The sequence below is a fragment of the Beauveria bassiana genome, assembly GCF_000280675.1.
Source record: "Beauveria bassiana ARSEF 2860 unplaced genomic scaffold BBA_S00008, whole genome shotgun sequence".
Taxonomy (NCBI): domain Eukaryota; kingdom Fungi; phylum Ascomycota; class Sordariomycetes; order Hypocreales; family Cordycipitaceae; genus Beauveria; species Beauveria bassiana.
In genome coordinates this window covers 146,008-161,960 of record NW_007930843.1, presented here as the reverse complement: position 1 = coordinate 161,960, position 15,953 = coordinate 146,008, and the positions used below count along the sequence as shown (strand labels likewise).

Below are 15,953 nucleotides of genomic sequence, written 5' to 3'. Positions count from 1 at the left end.
GAGCCAGCCCCTGGTTCTAAAGATAGCCGTCTTATCCGGGCCTTTTAGCTGCCAATCATAGTGCAACCAGTTTCTATTCTGATATAGAGCAGTAAATTCATACTATACTTGGTAAATTTCCGCGGGATCCCGCGAGTTCTAAAGTCGAGGTGCCCCACGAACCTAGGGGCTGCCAAACACCACAATTGCCGAGATAACCTCCTCCTACCCTCATTTCATGGGGATAGATGCTAGAGGAACAGAAGAAGAAACGCGAGAATATCCAAAGTACGCAAGACTTCGCCCTAAACACTCAATTTAAACAATAGCCTCGCACGGGCCTTGAACCTCCTTCGAGTGTCCTCATCAAGCCAATACAATGCAAGAGACGGAGTCAGTATCACGGTGCTGGCCACGAACCACGCCCATAGCGGCACGCTCTGCAGCTCGGGAACATTCATGCTGAAGAAGGACGAGACGAATGCCATGGGGACAAAGATAAATGCGAGGAATGTCAGCCTCGCCATGCGCCCAGCCTGCGCGATGGCCTTTTCGGACTCGAGGATGGCCATGCTGTTCATCAGCACCGCGATCTCCTCCTGGCAACGCCTGTAGAGCGTCTCCGCGTGCTCGTGCAGGTGTTCAAAATCCTGCTCAACCTCCCTTCGCGCTCGTTCGGTCGGCTCCGGGTCCGCCTTAAGCCACTTGTTGCGGTGGCCCGCGCTGCTGAGCGCTGCGAGCGTGCTCTTGATCCGCCGTACCTGCCTGTTGAGTACAGTGTTGAAGTACCTCAGGTTCTCTAGGCCGTCGTTATACGGCTTGCCTCCACTGTTGAGCACCGCTCTCTCGAGCTTTAGTTCCATCATGTTGAGGAAGTGCTTCTCCGAGGACGCCACGAGCGTGAAAACTTCGGTAAGGGCGATGAATGGATGCCCAGACGCTAGATTTTGTCGCAGAAAGCGGCCATATCCGAAATGGAGTGACGGTACTGCGCAGTGCTTAGCCAGGAGATGGGAGTTGAGGCCCATCATCGGCTTGTAAACGACGATCGGGAGAAGGGACTCTCTGAAGGAACTCGATAGTCTTAAGGCCTTGGAAAGGGGATTCTCCATGAAATCTGACCCTGCCAGGCTCCCACCATCTGTCCATACGAGAACTATATTCGCCACTGGTCAGCCTCTTGGTCGCACGAGGGCCGCAGCGTTTAGGGTTATTTTCATATAACAGAGACTCACCTGCCCAGCCTCTATGGATCTCGGCAGGCTGGTAGCATATGAAGATGTGTTGCTCAATTGCAAAGTTCATCTCGTCAAGGACGCTAATGTTCCGGATCACCGTGGTTCCTACCGGCACCTTGGCGCCGGCTTGGATCTGGTGATGTTTCTCGGCTAGGACGTTGGATGTGTCCTCGCGGATCGTACGCGTACTGATCTGCGGGTCATACGAAGTACGAAGCCCAATGGTGAGCAGTGATAGCTTGATGAGGTTCCACTCGGAAGAGGGCAATGGCGGCACGGAAAAGCAGCTCAGCCGATCGTTGATGGAGCGAAAGTCTAGAAAGCGGTTGAAGAACTCAGGATCCACTCGGTACCTGGAACCAATGGAGCCCAGCCACTCCGGCGACGGGTATCCTGTGAGGAAGAGGATCTGGCCAGGTGACTCGGCCTGTGAGGGATCCGCATATTGGTGAAATTCGTAGCAGGTCTCGAAGGTGATGCCATCCTGCAGCCTCCATTTCACGCCCCCGGCCTGCTCTTGCTCCGTGCCTTTCGTGGGCTGATCCCTGCTGGGAGCCATCGACTGGGTCGTCCGACAGCTGGAGAACTGCACGAAGCGATAGAGGGTCACGAAGTTCTCCTGGAGGCGTGGTGCTGAGAATCGGTCGCCCGGGATTTCCAGGAGCTTGCCCAGGAACCTTGCCAGTCTCTCATGATGGTTGCCAGTACCGGATGGGAGCACTGAGAACTTGTACACTGCTCTAGCATAATCCGTGACATGCGCTTCCCCATTGTTAGTAGATGCAACGAGAGGCCACTTGAAAGACACTCACTTTGATGAGGGCCACTGCGAGAATGTTGGCCCCGCTGCGCAGCGACGTTTAAAGCTTCAGCTGGCGGATCAACATGGACCTCGAAGCGAAGACGCGCCCTCTCCCCAAGCTCCATCCCTTCTTGAGGCATATCGCAAAGGTGACTTGAATGCAAGGTCAGATTATCACGAACGCCCGGTGATACATGGCGGTATGAAGATAAGAGACATGCTCTATGACTGGCAGGCGATGCTTCGAAGTACTGCCCATTGTCAGGCAGCCAGAGCGACGAGGCTCACCCATCAAACAGAAGTGGCAACGCGGCGGCAGCGGCGGCCCCACTAAGCCACTAACCATTAGTTAGATCGTACTCTTTAAAATGATCTAGATGCCAATGACTTTGACGACTTGCACGCTTCGCATATGCGTGATGACGGCTCCTTCAACCTTGCTGGTAGCGGGACGCCCTCGGTACTTGCCCCACACAATCTTTATTAGTGGCAGACTTGCTATTTTTACCGGGGCCGTGACAACGTCTCTACATAGAAGACGGGAGTGCTTCATGTTTGCGGTTTTGCGGTAAAGCCCACCCCCCCCCCCCCTTTTTGCCCTGGCTCTCTTCTTTCACACCCCCACCCCGAATGCCCTCGTTCAACTCATCCCAGCCATGTTGACCTCGCGCAGCCTGTTGATTATGAATCCTCCCAAAGACCCATTAACCCCTTCCTGCCCGTCGACATGGCCGACTCCTTCTGCTCTCTGTGGCTGCGGCGATAGTTGCCAAACTTCCTCCCGAGCCAGTCGACCGCCTTCCAGGACACGCCCTCCGAGTCCGTAAAGCTGGCATCGTTGTTGGGACGCAGGAAGAAGAGCACCGAGTAGCGGGTGTTGGCGTGCCAGCGTTCCCGGTGCGGGACGACGCGGTGCAGGCTCGACCTGAGCCTGAACTCGGACAGAAAGCGAAGGCTGTCGCCGACGTTGACGACGGCACAGCCTGGGCGAGGTGTCACGTACTCCCACCGCGCGTGCCGCGGCGAGTGCACCTGGAGGCCCCATTCAGAGGCAAAGAGCATCGAGATGCTCCCGGCGTCTGTGTGGGCAAAGTGGCCCTGGCTCGTGTTGGGCGGCAGGTCCCGCACTGCCGGATAGCACTGGAGGACCGCCGTCGAGGTGGATGGAGACTTGTCTCGGTGCTGCGCCTCGAGCCTCTCTTCGCCTTGGAGGCCCATCGAGGTAGAGAGGCTCTCGAGCACGAGGTTGCAGACCGCAGAGCCCTCGACCATGAACTTGGCGACTTTGGACCAGCTGTTCTCTATACCTTGCGGGATGGACATTCGTCCGTCCGCAAGACGGTTTTGCAGATCGAGCGGTAGCTGAGCTGCGTGTCAGAGCTGCCAAATGCTTCTCATCTTGTCTCAGCGTGTACTTACCCGTAGCCCCTCACAGCCGTCCTTTTGATTTTTGACGTTGCCCTGGTCCAGGCCCAGTGGTTTGTAGCTAGACGACGACCTGGTTAGCCGTGCCTTTCAGATGCGGTACATGGCGCCCAATCCGTACCCGCAGATCTGAAAAATATCCTCATTCTCGTGCGTGTCTTTCAACTTCTCCTCGAAGGGCTTCGCGAAATATTCCCGCGCTACCGGCAATAGCTCGTCGACCGTCTTGAGCATCTCCCGCCCGCCGTCCCCCAAATCAAGGTAGAAGAAACCCCACTCCACACAGGCCAAATGCAATCTGGCGGCTTCATCGGCATCTCTTCGCTGGAGCCTGTCGTAGCTTATGACGACGAGGTTTGCGACGACGGAGTCCGTGTGCTCAGCCATTGGGGAGGGTTTATGGCAATATCTTTGACCACTGCTACTGTCAAACTTGAGGACAGCAAGAGGTAGGACATGTCGCGGGACAATAGGGTTGGCTGAAGTCTCCTAATTGAGTGCAGATTCTACTAGGCATACCCTAGGGGTTAGCTAAAGACATCATGCACGTAATTAGTTCAGTCAAATACTCCCTAAATATATAATCCCTCACTAAATCAAAGTCGATAAGCTTCAATTCTACACCGTTGGGAAACTACATCGTATTTTGATAGCGCCCGCCCGAACGGCCCGCAGCAGGGCGAGTCAATAGCAATCAGTACCGTGTAACTGCAATTGCGACGTTAAGCCCTCTACCTCGCCCGTAGTCAAGTCCTAACGGGGCCTTGCTGCCTTCTGTGTTGACATGGTTGTGAGGTCCCGCTTGTCATTGAATGATCCGGTGAGTCGACAGCGGAGATGACCCTACACTATCTGGAAATGATGACACGGGTAGGGACAAGATCCGGGTAGGGACTTTGCCACGTATCACAACCACCCAGTAAGGTAATGAGACTGGAGGGCGCCAGGGCTTGTCACACTGCAGAAGTGGCGGCGTACAAGGGCATATACTCTGCGCACTTTTCTGCCTCGTGAGAAAGAGACAGCTTCCTCAGTGGCCCGCGGTCGTCGAGCGGGGCCTCCGTACGTTGGCATAAAGCATTCGAGGTGATATGAGGCTGACCGGCGAGTTTTGTTGAAAGGCGGAGAGACTTCCCCGTCTTGGCGAGGTCGTTGGCCGTTGGAAAAGAAAGTCTTCGGATAGCTAGAAGCCCCTGGCTTCGCGAACTTGGGCGCAGGACCCTCGACCTAAAGCTTTGTTAGGGGACGTTTATGAGTGATGCCAGTAGAGGATGGAGCTGAAAAGTTCTCTGAAAAGTTCTCTGGGGAGGGCGGGTCTAAATCTTAGGTATGAACAAGAGATAACAGCTTTCATGTCTAGACTAAGACCCTGGTAGCAGACTGGTTATTGTTGCAGGCAGCCTGATCGTAGAAGCTATACACCTATAAGACGTCGTTTAGCTTGATTACAGCTAGGGTCGCTTCTTTTAACTTATTTCTACTACATTATAGTAGCGTAGTTATCCTTATATTAGTAAAGGCACAATCTACTATATAAATCGTAATAAGATTAACTCTAAGGTATAGTTATCTTATCTACTATATTATAATAAGGTTTAGTTTATAAGATTCCTACTTATAACCTATGATAGTGTTTTTAGTACTTCTTTAAGATAAAAGGATATTATATATAGTAACTATATAAATAGAGATATTAAGAGAGGTAGGGGGGTATAGGGGTTTTTACTTAGAATTCTAGGGTTTTCCCTTATATCTTAGTAGTCTATATACTATAGAAGTACTATACGGCTCTATAGGCTAGTTAGTGTGATATATATATATGTCTAGACTACTTGGTGAGGCGGGCCGGCCTGAGTAGATAGACACCCTTAATCATACGCCCTTATCAGCTCTTCACCCTATTTAGGAGCACCTCCATTCTCACCACCAATCTCTTCAGATATGAGCGCACATTGACAGCCTGGGAAGATGCGTTGTAATAAGCCTGAGTACGTTGAGGAATCGACAACTTTTGTATTCGCCGCTGCCGTCCACAGCACGTTTCTACCAGGTCTCAAGCAGCCTGTCGCTTCACAACTTGTCCAACAACCTCGGCCAGGTTCTCAGCCGGCAGTCCAAGCATCTTGTTGCACAGTAGGCCGTTCTTTTCAAAATCTGCTCCCCTGTCCACATCGTCCGCGTAGAGCAGCATTAAAATGAGTAGCTTCAAACCCTCCGAGTAGTCCTCGTTGTCCATATCCGCCGCCTTCTTCAATGCTTCTGCCGAAGACATCTTCCGCACCTCCCACTTGGAACCGGTAGCTTTCTCGAGTTCTTCCAGGACCTGGCGTTGCGAGACAGTGAACGAGGCCACGAAAATGGGCTTGTTCTTAGTCTCCTCGGGCTTCAGAAGCACCTTCACTACAGAAGCAGCGGCCGTGCCGATGGTGGTGGTTGACCAGGGCTTGCTGCCCGAGTCGTAGATAACCACACGCTGCTGCTTCAGGTGGAAATCGAGCCATCCATCCTCCAGGCTCCAGTCAAAGAACTGTCCAGTATGTATGGCCGTCCAGCTGAGGCCGGTTTCTTCCTTGCTTTTGAGATACTCAACAACCTTGGCCTTGTCACCGTAAAGGCTGACGAGCTCTGCGGCGGCGATGCAGGTGTTATTGCCGTACTCGGTGGGAATGTATCGCTTAACGCCGGCTTGGACAGCGGCGTCAATCATTCGAAGGTGGACGGAGTAAGGGCGCCCAGGAAGCGTAGATACCAGCGCATCCTGGCCTTGAAAGGCCTCGAGGAGCTGGCCCAGGGGGTAGTCATCGTCCACTTGGAAGACCTTGTACTGCGCAGGGAAGGTAGACTTGGAGGATTTGCGGGTCAAGATAGAGAGGGTAAAGGAAGATTCAAGGGAAAGCGCTGCGAAAACCTGCGTGCCGAAGAGCCCTCCGGCCTGTGAAATGAGGCATTAGCATTAAATTCTTTTTATGTGGTCAGGGGAAAGATGGTTAAGAAGAGGTGCCTACACCCATCACCATAACGTTTTTGATCGGCTGAGCCATTCTTATAGACGTAGAGTGTGCGGAACAATCAAAGAATCAATCCGTCGAATCAAGGATGGGCAAGAAGCTTTGGGGTTTGAACTTGACCGATGGACTGGAAGGGCAGAGGCTGAGAGAAAAGTTAGGAGAGCTCGAGGGTCGGGTTATGTATTTTAGGGGGGGATGTGAGGAAGATTAGTACTGTCAAACAAGCGGGTGGTTGCAGGGCGTGGCTAAACAAACAAAGCCGACACCGGACGCGCGCCCAAGCTACGCTTCTTGGGGCCTTACAGACATGGGACGTCGGATAAAGAAGGACATCTCTAAATAGAATTTATGACCTGCAGGATGCAAGAAAGTGCGGTGCATGTGATGTTTATATAAGCTACTACTGCGACTGCGATAATAACTAAGCTTAAGGAGGACAAACTAAACGTACGCGATCCCCACGAAGTAACGTAGTAAAAGATCTTAACCTATCCTAGCTCTACTTAGTTAAACTATCTAAGCTAGACTTTACCTAGACTTTTCCCAATATAAGGCTTATACTATTAAAACACTATAAAGTAATAAAAAGTTTTTAATTAATAATAAATTATATTATTTTTTATAATTAGAAAAGATATTAGTTAATAAAATTCTTTACTATAATATTTAAAGAGAATTATAAAAAGCCTATAGTAGTAGATATTATATATATAAAACTATTAAGTTATATATAATACTAGTTTAAAGATATACATCGTAGTGACCAGTTTCTATATTGTTTAATGGCTAGGTAGTACTGGGTTGGTAAGTTGGGCAATGCTTCCTATTATGAGACTAGGCCTAATCAACTGAAGATATCATGAAATGGGTCGTGGTTTGCATCCTAGTTGACTGCAAGTGTTCAAATAGGAGGTTTGACGTTTCCTGAGCACATGCCGTCTGGCTCAAGTATTCTTAGAAGCGGTGATGTTTGGCGTCATTGAAGCCCTCAAGGCTAGTGTCTCCGGGCCCTCGCATACTCAACGCTCAGGGACGACTCGATCAAGATTTAGGAAAGGGTCCAACCTGAAGGTAGTCGCGCACATTGTATCCTGCTGGCTGCATTTCGTCATCTGGACGCGGCGCTTGGCCAGCGCTGCCGGGTCCGGCCCCTCTAAAATTCCGGGTCCTTTTCAGGTCGCGCGCCAGCCCACCGCCCGAACTGCAGTCTTGCATCACAGGCAATCAAAAGAACCCACTGGCAATATTCATTACTCTTGCAGCTTCATTTGTTCTTCTTCTTGTGCATCTCATACAATCAAATTAGCTGCAAATCATTCATCCTCGCCGCTTGTCTCGATTGCGCCCCACGTTTCGATCCTCGATTCGCTTGCAGCCCGCGCGGCGACCCAACAGCCCTCCTTGCACACCTGCACTCTCTCCCCTCCTCTCTTTGTCTTGACGAACACTACCACCACCACCGCCACCACCACCCGCACATAAACAACACCATCACGTCGCCATGGAGACTGATGATGTACCTCCCGTGGCACCCCAAGAAAATCTCGACGATACGCTTGGAGACCTCGGCAGCTCACCGCAGGTAGTAGCCTCATCACACCACCCTCACCACAACAACGGCGCACACGAGCACGAGCCACAATCACCGAGCGGCCCATTACACCAACAACAGCACCACAACGACGATCCGGCGGCCACGCGGTACACGCCTCCTGTGCCCGGTAACAGCGGTGGCAGCAGCGCACCGCAGTCGGCAGCACCCGGGTCGCGAGCTGGGAGCGAAATGTCGAACCAGTCGTCGCAGCACCACGGCGCGCACGGCGACTACGGCGGCAGCCGCCAGGGCTCGGGCGAACCCGCGGCCTCCAACGGCCGCAATCACGTCGTCATCAAGGTCGGCATGGTCGGCGACGCCCAGATCGGTAAGACGTCGCTCATGGTCAAGTACGTCGAGGGCAGCTGGGACGAGGACTACATCCAGACGCTCGGCGTCAACTTTATGGAAAAGACCATTTCGATCCGCAACACCGAGATTACCTTTTCCATCTGGGACCTTGGCGGCCAGCGCGAGTTTGTCAACATGCTTCCGCTGGTTTGCAATGATGCCGTCGCCATCCTCTTCATGTTTGACCTCACGCGCAAGAGCACTCTCAACAGCATCAAGGAGTGGTATAGACAGGGTCGTGGTTTCAACAAGACGGCAATTCCCATCCTGGTCGGCACAAAGTACGACCACTTTGTCAACTTTCCAATCCAAGATCAGGAGGAAATTTCCAATCAGGTAAGAATGCGAATTGCTCGTCGAATCTGATTGTATACGCGTCAATGGCTAACACTATGCAGGCGCGACGTTTTGCCAAGGCGATGCGAGCCGCTCTCATCTTTTCCAGTACCAGTCATAGTATCAATGTGCAAAAGGTAGCTATTCTGGCGCCATCTGAAAGACTTTTGCTAATCCAACGCTCGCAGATCTTCAAAATCGTCCTATCCAAGGCTTTTGATCTCAAGTGCACGATTCCCGAAATCGAAAATGTCGGCGAGCCGCTACTCCTGTACCAATCAGTCTGATTCGACGAGCTGATGAGAGCTTTCTACAACGTAGAGAGAACTGTGACTTCTACGTCGCTGTTCAGCCCAAGGTCGCGTAGCGTTACATGATACTCGAAGCTGTGTTGGCATACACGACACTGCTTTTTTTTCTCTTTGACGCCGATTGTCACAGAAGCAATATTGAACTAGGGCTTATAGAGGATACTGTATATTAAAGGAGCGTTCTCACTGGTGGGCCCTCTAACATGTTCCTCGGGAAGGAACTCAAACGCTTTTTTCCTTTCTTTTCTGTTCTGATTTACTTGACGGCTTGTTGAGACGCCCACATGTCGCTGTCTTGGCGGCTTTCATCGTCGTGGCCACGCGGCCAGAGATTTGCCTGGGGCCCCGAGTTGGACTATAGCACAGACACTGGAAGACGAACCCGAGTGCGTAATAACGAATTGCCGAGGTTGGGGGCAGAAGGCGGAAAGGGTACCAGCTCTGTGTCCGAGAAGACACTTGACATTGGCTGTACCTCGACCGAGCAAAATCCAAAAAAAAATCTAATCAAGTTAAATCGTATAAGCAAAGCCACCGGCTAACGTTATCGGTTGGATATGTGATGCACTGATAAAGTAAAGTGAGTCGGTCCGCTTAGCATATCCCCAGATATGTGCCTACTAGTACGTGTGCCATGGCTGCCAACGTTCACGTATATGAGTTTTGCTCGGCTCACGACTCAAGAGAGAAGGATTTCTCCAGTCTCACACCTTAATATGTCGTGGTTGAACACTGAATAACTCCACCTACACCAACTACAACATTACGAATGGAGCAGCTCGTAGCCACATCTATATCTCCTCCCATCAACAGCTCCTCGTCGGCTTTGCCGTCCGCCCCGGTTTCAGTCCTCTTTCACCGTAGCTATATTATAAGCGGTCGTATAGCATCCGACTGCTTTTCTGGAACATGGCGCAACTTTCGTTTTACTTGATGTGTTTTATTCTCCTTCACCCTTTTGTTTCGGCACGACGCTCAATGCTGTCACCGAGCGCAAAGAAAACCGGCACGTTTGGTCCAACATGCTCTTGATTTATCCACAGCTAAAATCAGACTGGAATTGCCCCGGCAAAATTCATGTAGAACCCCACAAACTTGAATTTTAAGCATTCGGGGTCCTGCGGTCACTCCCACCCTACATTGTTGCGGAAGCCCTCTTGTCTTTAGGGTGACGACAGCTCGCAATGGTCCGAGAACCCTCTTACAAGAATACCTCTTCTAGTTTAGTGCAGCTTAATACGGAGCAAATTCCAGTGTTGTCCTCTCCCGCTAATTGGCCGTGCTGGTGTTGGTCCTGACTCTCAAGAAGGCAGATGGCAGCCAATGGTGATCAACAAGCCTACAATATTGTCGATCCTTCTGTAGTTCCCACGATCTATGAGAATATATCTTCTTGCAGATGGAGCTCCAATGATCAGCTCTTGCTTTTAGAGTCCAGATCACGAAAACCACATAAGTTAGCGTGCGCATCGCATTATACATCAGCAACCTGCACCCACGGCACAGCTTTATCCATAACGAGTTGGATAAGCTCATCAGCTCGGCAATCCCTATGTTTAATTGATTTCTCATCGAGGGAAACATCTATGTCTCCGAAATGGTTAATATGGGTGAGAATTGGCTCCTATGGTGTCTAGTGTAGAATTTGAGCTCCCTCCCTGGGCTCTCGAATTCTGTCTTCCCACCAGGTCTAGCAAAGGCCATCCCGTGCCAGTCCCTCAGTCGGCCCAGTCAGCAATTCGCAGTCGGCACCGAGCGCACGACTCCCTCACTCGGCTCAGACAGCGACGTGTCCGGCTTGGCGCTGGGCTCGCCGGGGATCAGCCCGCGCCGCAGGCCATGCTCCGACGGCCGTCGCGGCCGCTCCCCCTCCCCCCCTTCCTCCTCCGAGGGAAAATTGCGCTCCCTCAAGAAGCTATTTGAAGCTCTGGGTAGCGGCGGGCCTATTTCATCGTCACTTTCCGCTGAGTCGTAGCTGCATTCTTGCTGTGGGAACGGCGCCGCTGCCGCTGGGCCGCAGGCGGTGTCAAGACGGAGCGCCAACGGGAAAGCTCGCGCGGAGCTGGCGGTATGGTGGCGGGGAGAATACGGCGCGGTGCCAGCCTGCGGAGAGGGGGTCATTTGACGAGCAGGAGCGGCGGCGGACTCTTGGAAGGGAGAGACGGCGTCGGGTGTTGGCGAGACAGGAAAGTGGTGGGTGACGGGGAGGAGGGAGGGGGGGAGAAAGAGCGGAGAGTGAGCCGGACTGGGGATATTGACGTTGATGATGTGAGGTGCCAGCTTGGGCTGATTAGCATAGGCGATGAATGTGCGATTATAACGGCTAGTGTCGCGCGACTCGGTAAGGGCCTCAAGACGCAGCCGCGGGTCATGGGAAAAGGCGGCGCTGTAACTGTTGGCAGGGCCAGCCTGCCGGGGCTCAGGATGGCATGCTGTGGAATGCATCGTCTCGGTGTTCTGCAATTGTGCTCCTGTGCGGGATTTGGCGCTTCTGAACCCGACAATGAACCCGAGCTGAGGTTGCTCGAGGAGGTTGTTGGTTGGCTGAGAGTATCAGGCTGGAAATATTGGGGAGGGTTTTCTCGAGCTATATAAGCTGAAATTCCATACTGCACATAGATGATGAGAGAATGGGTGCACATCGAAAGAGCACTCACTCTATGAGAGTAAAAGAGGTTGGACCCGGATGACATGCGGGTGGTGACAAAGCGACGTTTGGGAGCGATGCCCCTCGTCTTTGAGCCGAGAGTGAACGTACGACGACAGCGCATGCGTTTCAGATTATTTAGACTGATTTAAAAATGAGCGAGGTACAGTTTGTACGTCAAAGAAAAGAAAAGAAAAGAAAAGAAAAGAAAGAGGCTCAGCCACCAAAGAAGCGGCTTTCACACAGATGGATGGTGCAAAGGCGCGACAGTCCTGCCTGTACACTACCAAATTACTCAATGACATTAGAGGCCCCGTTCCTTTTGAGAGAGCTTCAGAGAATGCCGCTGCTTGTGACAAGAAGCCATTTGTACTGGAAACATTGCTTCTGACCACACGGAGGACGCCAAACTCACTTACATGGGAGCGCCCAAGCGCCGGGACGGCCCGAACTAGTGTCTTGCGTCGCGGTTCGGACACAAATGTGGTATGCGAGTTGTACGGGAACAACTCCCAGCACGAGTTAGCTTCCACCTCCCGAGGGAGGATGAGGGTTTAGATTGTGAGTCCAGTGTTTTGAAAGCCGGCCGGTTTGCTGGGTGTAAGGTGGCGACCTAACCCGACCAACACGTTGCCCTCTGCGCACAGCTGCTGATAACCAACGCCCGACAAATTCCCCATGCAAAGGCCTATGAATAACACTTTGGAAAACAATAGGAAGAAAAGAAGAGGAAGGACAAGGCAGCCAACTTTTTACGCCTAGGCGCGCGCCCGGCCCGGGGCCGCCCTGTGTCTTGGCTTCCTGCACGCGCGCGTTCAAGGTTACCAGACTGTCGGTGTTCTCTGTACTTGCGGCAGGCAGTTTTTCATTCATGTCTTACGGGCCGGCCAAATGGGTGGCTCTCTTAGTTATCGAGTCATGGCATAGTCAGTGAATTTTGCTGCAGCCCTCCGGTAGTGGAGACTGACCTCTCAAGAATTTTATTCGTTCTTGTCAAACATCAAGAACCGCCGTGTCCAGACACGAATCAGCGGTACAGTCACAGAGACAGAGTAGATAAAGGCCAAGTACGCAGTAGCTGGGGCGGCATGCTCTATTTATGTACTGGCCGCAAGTAGAATGATCCTTTGGCCGTTTCGGCGCGATGCAAGTTCTAACTGCCTCACAAAATGACTTGTAGCTGTTCCATATTGGACATGATGCGAAAACAAACTCCCAAACGCCATAATCTGCTGAGACCCGTCAAGAAAAGCTTGTCTGTATGTACAGAAGCGGAATTAGAAGACGCCCGACCCCGCTTCTTGGCCAGGTTCGCCTGATATCAAATGTGACGAGCATGTCTTGCGTCTCTGGTATGCTGTGTAGAAAAATATTGGCGTGCCCGTCTTCGTGTATAATGTTGAGGTCGTGTAAGATGAAAAATGAACGCTGGCTGCTTATGGGTCTTTCTTGCCCCAAATCGGGGCACCAAGTGGCTTGCTGACGCCAAAGCCAACACCGACGGCGATGCCAATGACCAGGGCAATGAGGAGAACTTTTGCAGCAATCTTCTGGCGATGATTTAGCCTCGACATGTAGGTGCAGCTGCGCTTAATCTTGGCATCCTTGGCCTTATCCTTCCAGTGCTGCTTGCCAGGCCAAACCTGGCACTCGCCATTTCTAGTGACGTGGCAGCTCTTGCGGGTTGTAGATTGGGAGATCAAGGCAGCCTCGACATCCGTGTCAAAGGGATTGCTGCTGCGCTCCGAGCGAGGAGTGGTGGCGTCGATGGGCATCACACAGACAGTGGTTGCAGTCGAGAGGGTAGCTTTTTCGGGGGCGGCAACCTGTAGAGGCTGTGCTTGGGAGATTTTGTTGTCGCTGGTCATTTTGTCGTCGTGTTGAGGTGGATGTAGTTGGTCGTTTACAATGTGCCGTGCGTCAATGGATTCTAGAGATTGAGTCTGCAGAGTTTAGCCCCGGAACAGTGTATAAATATAACAGATGACGGGAAAGCAGGCTACCAAAGCCGCCGAGCAAAGTAGAACAAATGGTGGTTTGACACACGGAGGCAATGCCTTGGACAAGGGGATGGCTTCTCAATGGATGGTGGCACTTACACTTTGTTGAGACGGGCGCTAACTGGGAGCAAAGCAACGCGGGAAAACACGAGCAATGCAGAGCGCCACAAAGGTTGGGCCAGAGCAACGGGGGAAGGCGAAAGGGACAGAATGGAAAGCCAAGGCCGGGATGGGACGAAAAGAAGACGAAGTATGGAAATCAGAAAGGAGGGTGCGAATTCTTGTTCTTGAAAGAGAGGAAAGGGAGAGGTGTAGGGCAGAGGGGGGACCCAGCCACGCAGTAATTTGGGACGCGTGGTGGCAAGTATGGAGGTACCTATGTATGGTCACATACATTGGAGCAAGAACCCTGCCAGTTGCTGGTGTAGCCACTGTAGCGTCGACGAGGGCAAATAGATGTCTTGGCGCCCGGCGAATGGGCCGATAGGGGTTGACAGGAGGAAAACAGCAGAGAAGAACAAAAGTTCTTTTACTTCGATCCAGACAAGGGAAGAGAAAGGAGGTCGAGGCAGGAAGAAAACTCGTCGAGGCCAAGAGGAAGCGTGTTTTGGTAGGTAGGCAGGCAGCTGGCAGCTGGCACGCACAACGCACATAGGGGGGTCAAGTGACGAGATCGTTCCCTTCAAACAAGCAGGTACCCTTTGGCCTTTTGCATCCTAGGTATCTGTAGCGCGCGGGGAGATGTACCGCGATTTCAGGGTGAATTGTTGGTCTCTACGAGTAATGAAGCGATGAAAGCGGGCGCAAAACTGTACCAGTAACTAATACAAGTGGGTAGCGCAGCGAAACCCGGCTGAAAACGTAACATATGGGAAATTCAGGGCTCATGCTGTCATAGATTCGAGGGCTACAGAGATGGAGAAGATGGGGATAGCGACATTGCGGAGACGGAACAGGCGATATTGACAGGCAGGTGGGTGATATTGTGCGCGAGGTCCAGTTTCATCATGCATTTGCATCATCAGCTTTTGATAAAGAACAATGAGAGCTACAAGATACAGAACGTGGTAAATGTATATACAAAGAGATGCATGCAACGGATATCGCTAAATTGTCAGGTTCTGCCGAAGCCATGCGCTAAATTGTACTTGGGGCGAGTGGGTGCGGGCTGCAGCTGCCAGGCACAGCTGGAGCGCTGGAGCCATCCGCTGCACCCTCTGAAGCTAGCGCTGTCAAGAAGACCCAGAGAGGCAACCAGCGCTCCTTGGGAGCGTCATTAGTGGACTTTTGCAGGTCCTCTTGACTCTAGCGCACTTCTTTAGTGGCGGCTGCAGTGGGGCCTGGGCTAAACTTTTTGGGACGGTATTATTTATTTACTGGCCTTACCTTGCCAAGACTTGCTCCAAAGTAATGGTTTTGGCGCTGACCTTTGCTTCCCGTCAGGTTCCCGTGCCTCTTGATTCTGCACACGCGCACCAGACACCAATCCCATCTTCTCGCCCACCCTCCTCCTTCATCTCGTGGCTTGCCCGTATCTTGCCTCCACTACCAGCCCCGAGTCTATCCTCTCACAGACTCCCCTCCAATTGGGCCCTCAGGCGAGCAGGCGAGCACTATGAAAGTATCACTTCTGCATCTTGCCGGGCGCAGCACAGACTCAGCCACTTGCAACTGTCTGCACTCTCGGTATGCGACACCGGCATTCTACAAAGAGACTTAGCACCTGACTAGCCTCAACATTCAGCTAACTCTTCAATCTTGATGTTCAGTGTTTTGAGAGAGCAACATGATGCCCGTCTTGCGCCGCTTTCCGCCACTGCGGGGAAGAGTCACCGTTCGATGGTCGCCCGGCCATCATCCATGCACTTATCAAGCTGCTGGCAGATTATACGATAGTTTATGCCGTCTGGTAGTAAGTTTGAGTGATCTCCTTCACAGAGCAACTCATGAGAATAGAGGGCGCAGTCCTCGACTACATTCTGCTCCACCATCCTGCCTTGTAGGTATTACGCACATCGCGCAGCTTCGCCACCGGCAGCCATCGCTTTTGTTACTGATAGAGAGTCGTAGCGCCATGCCAAGTCCGCAAAGAGATCTGCGAGACCATCGTCTACCGCTATCGCGCGACCTATGTATTATTAGCGGGTTCGCTCAATCACGGCTGCCGCGCACGCATCGACCGCCAGCTCCTCAATCCGAAAACGAGGCGCCTTTGCGGATACTCATATTATCAACGCTTTTATAAGTTCGCGTGTAGGAACT

General features: G+C 52.1%; 6 protein-coding genes across 6 annotated transcripts; 1 reads left to right on the top strand and 5 right to left on the bottom strand.

Moving 5' to 3' along the window:
- Positions 1 to 284: 284 nt before the first annotated feature.
- On the bottom strand, positions 285 to 2,159 carry BBA_03684 (uncharacterized protein; the record flags this gene model as incomplete). The annotated part of the gene is made up of 3 exons (XM_008598781.1): positions 285 to 1,135; positions 1,215 to 1,979; positions 2,030 to 2,159. The coding sequence occupies 3 exons, from the start codon at positions 2,157 to 2,159 to the stop codon at positions 285 to 287; spliced, it is 1,746 nt and encodes a 581-aa protein (XP_008597003.1).
- A 541-nt stretch (positions 2,160 to 2,700) lies between these two features.
- BBA_03683 (2OG-Fe(II) oxygenase family oxidoreductase) lies at positions 2,701 to 3,831 on the bottom strand (the record flags this gene model as incomplete). The annotated part of the gene is made up of 3 exons (XM_008598780.1): positions 2,701 to 3,381; positions 3,439 to 3,505; positions 3,566 to 3,831. The coding sequence occupies 3 exons, from the start codon at positions 3,829 to 3,831 to the stop codon at positions 2,701 to 2,703; spliced, it is 1,014 nt and encodes a 337-aa protein (XP_008597002.1).
- Positions 3,832 to 5,497: 1,666 nt separating this feature from the next.
- On the bottom strand, positions 5,498 to 6,485 carry BBA_03682 (isoflavone reductase family protein; the record flags this gene model as incomplete). Its single annotated transcript, XM_008598779.1, has 2 exons — positions 5,498 to 6,376; positions 6,450 to 6,485. The coding sequence occupies 2 exons, from the start codon at positions 6,483 to 6,485 to the stop codon at positions 5,498 to 5,500; spliced, it is 915 nt and encodes a 304-aa protein (XP_008597001.1).
- A 1,468-nt stretch (positions 6,486 to 7,953) lies between these two features.
- BBA_03681 (septum initiation protein sid3) lies at positions 7,954 to 9,020 on the top strand (the record flags this gene model as incomplete). The annotated part of the gene is made up of 3 exons (XM_008598778.1): positions 7,954 to 8,733; positions 8,796 to 8,870; positions 8,922 to 9,020. The coding sequence occupies 3 exons, from the start codon at positions 7,954 to 7,956 to the stop codon at positions 9,018 to 9,020; spliced, it is 954 nt and encodes a 317-aa protein (XP_008597000.1).
- Positions 9,021 to 10,775: 1,755 nt separating this feature from the next.
- On the bottom strand, positions 10,776 to 11,815 carry BBA_03680 (uncharacterized protein; the record flags this gene model as incomplete). The annotated part of the gene is made up of 2 exons (XM_008598777.1): positions 10,776 to 11,588; positions 11,702 to 11,815. The coding sequence occupies 2 exons, from the start codon at positions 11,813 to 11,815 to the stop codon at positions 10,776 to 10,778; spliced, it is 927 nt and encodes a 308-aa protein (XP_008596999.1).
- Positions 11,816 to 13,127: 1,312 nt separating this feature from the next.
- BBA_03679 (uncharacterized protein) lies at positions 13,128 to 13,559 on the bottom strand (the record flags this gene model as incomplete). Its single annotated transcript, XM_008598776.1, has 1 exon — positions 13,128 to 13,559. One exon carries the CDS (start codon positions 13,557 to 13,559, stop codon positions 13,128 to 13,130), a length of 432 nt encoding a protein of 143 aa, XP_008596998.1.
- Positions 13,560 to 15,953: the final 2,394 nt, after the last annotated feature.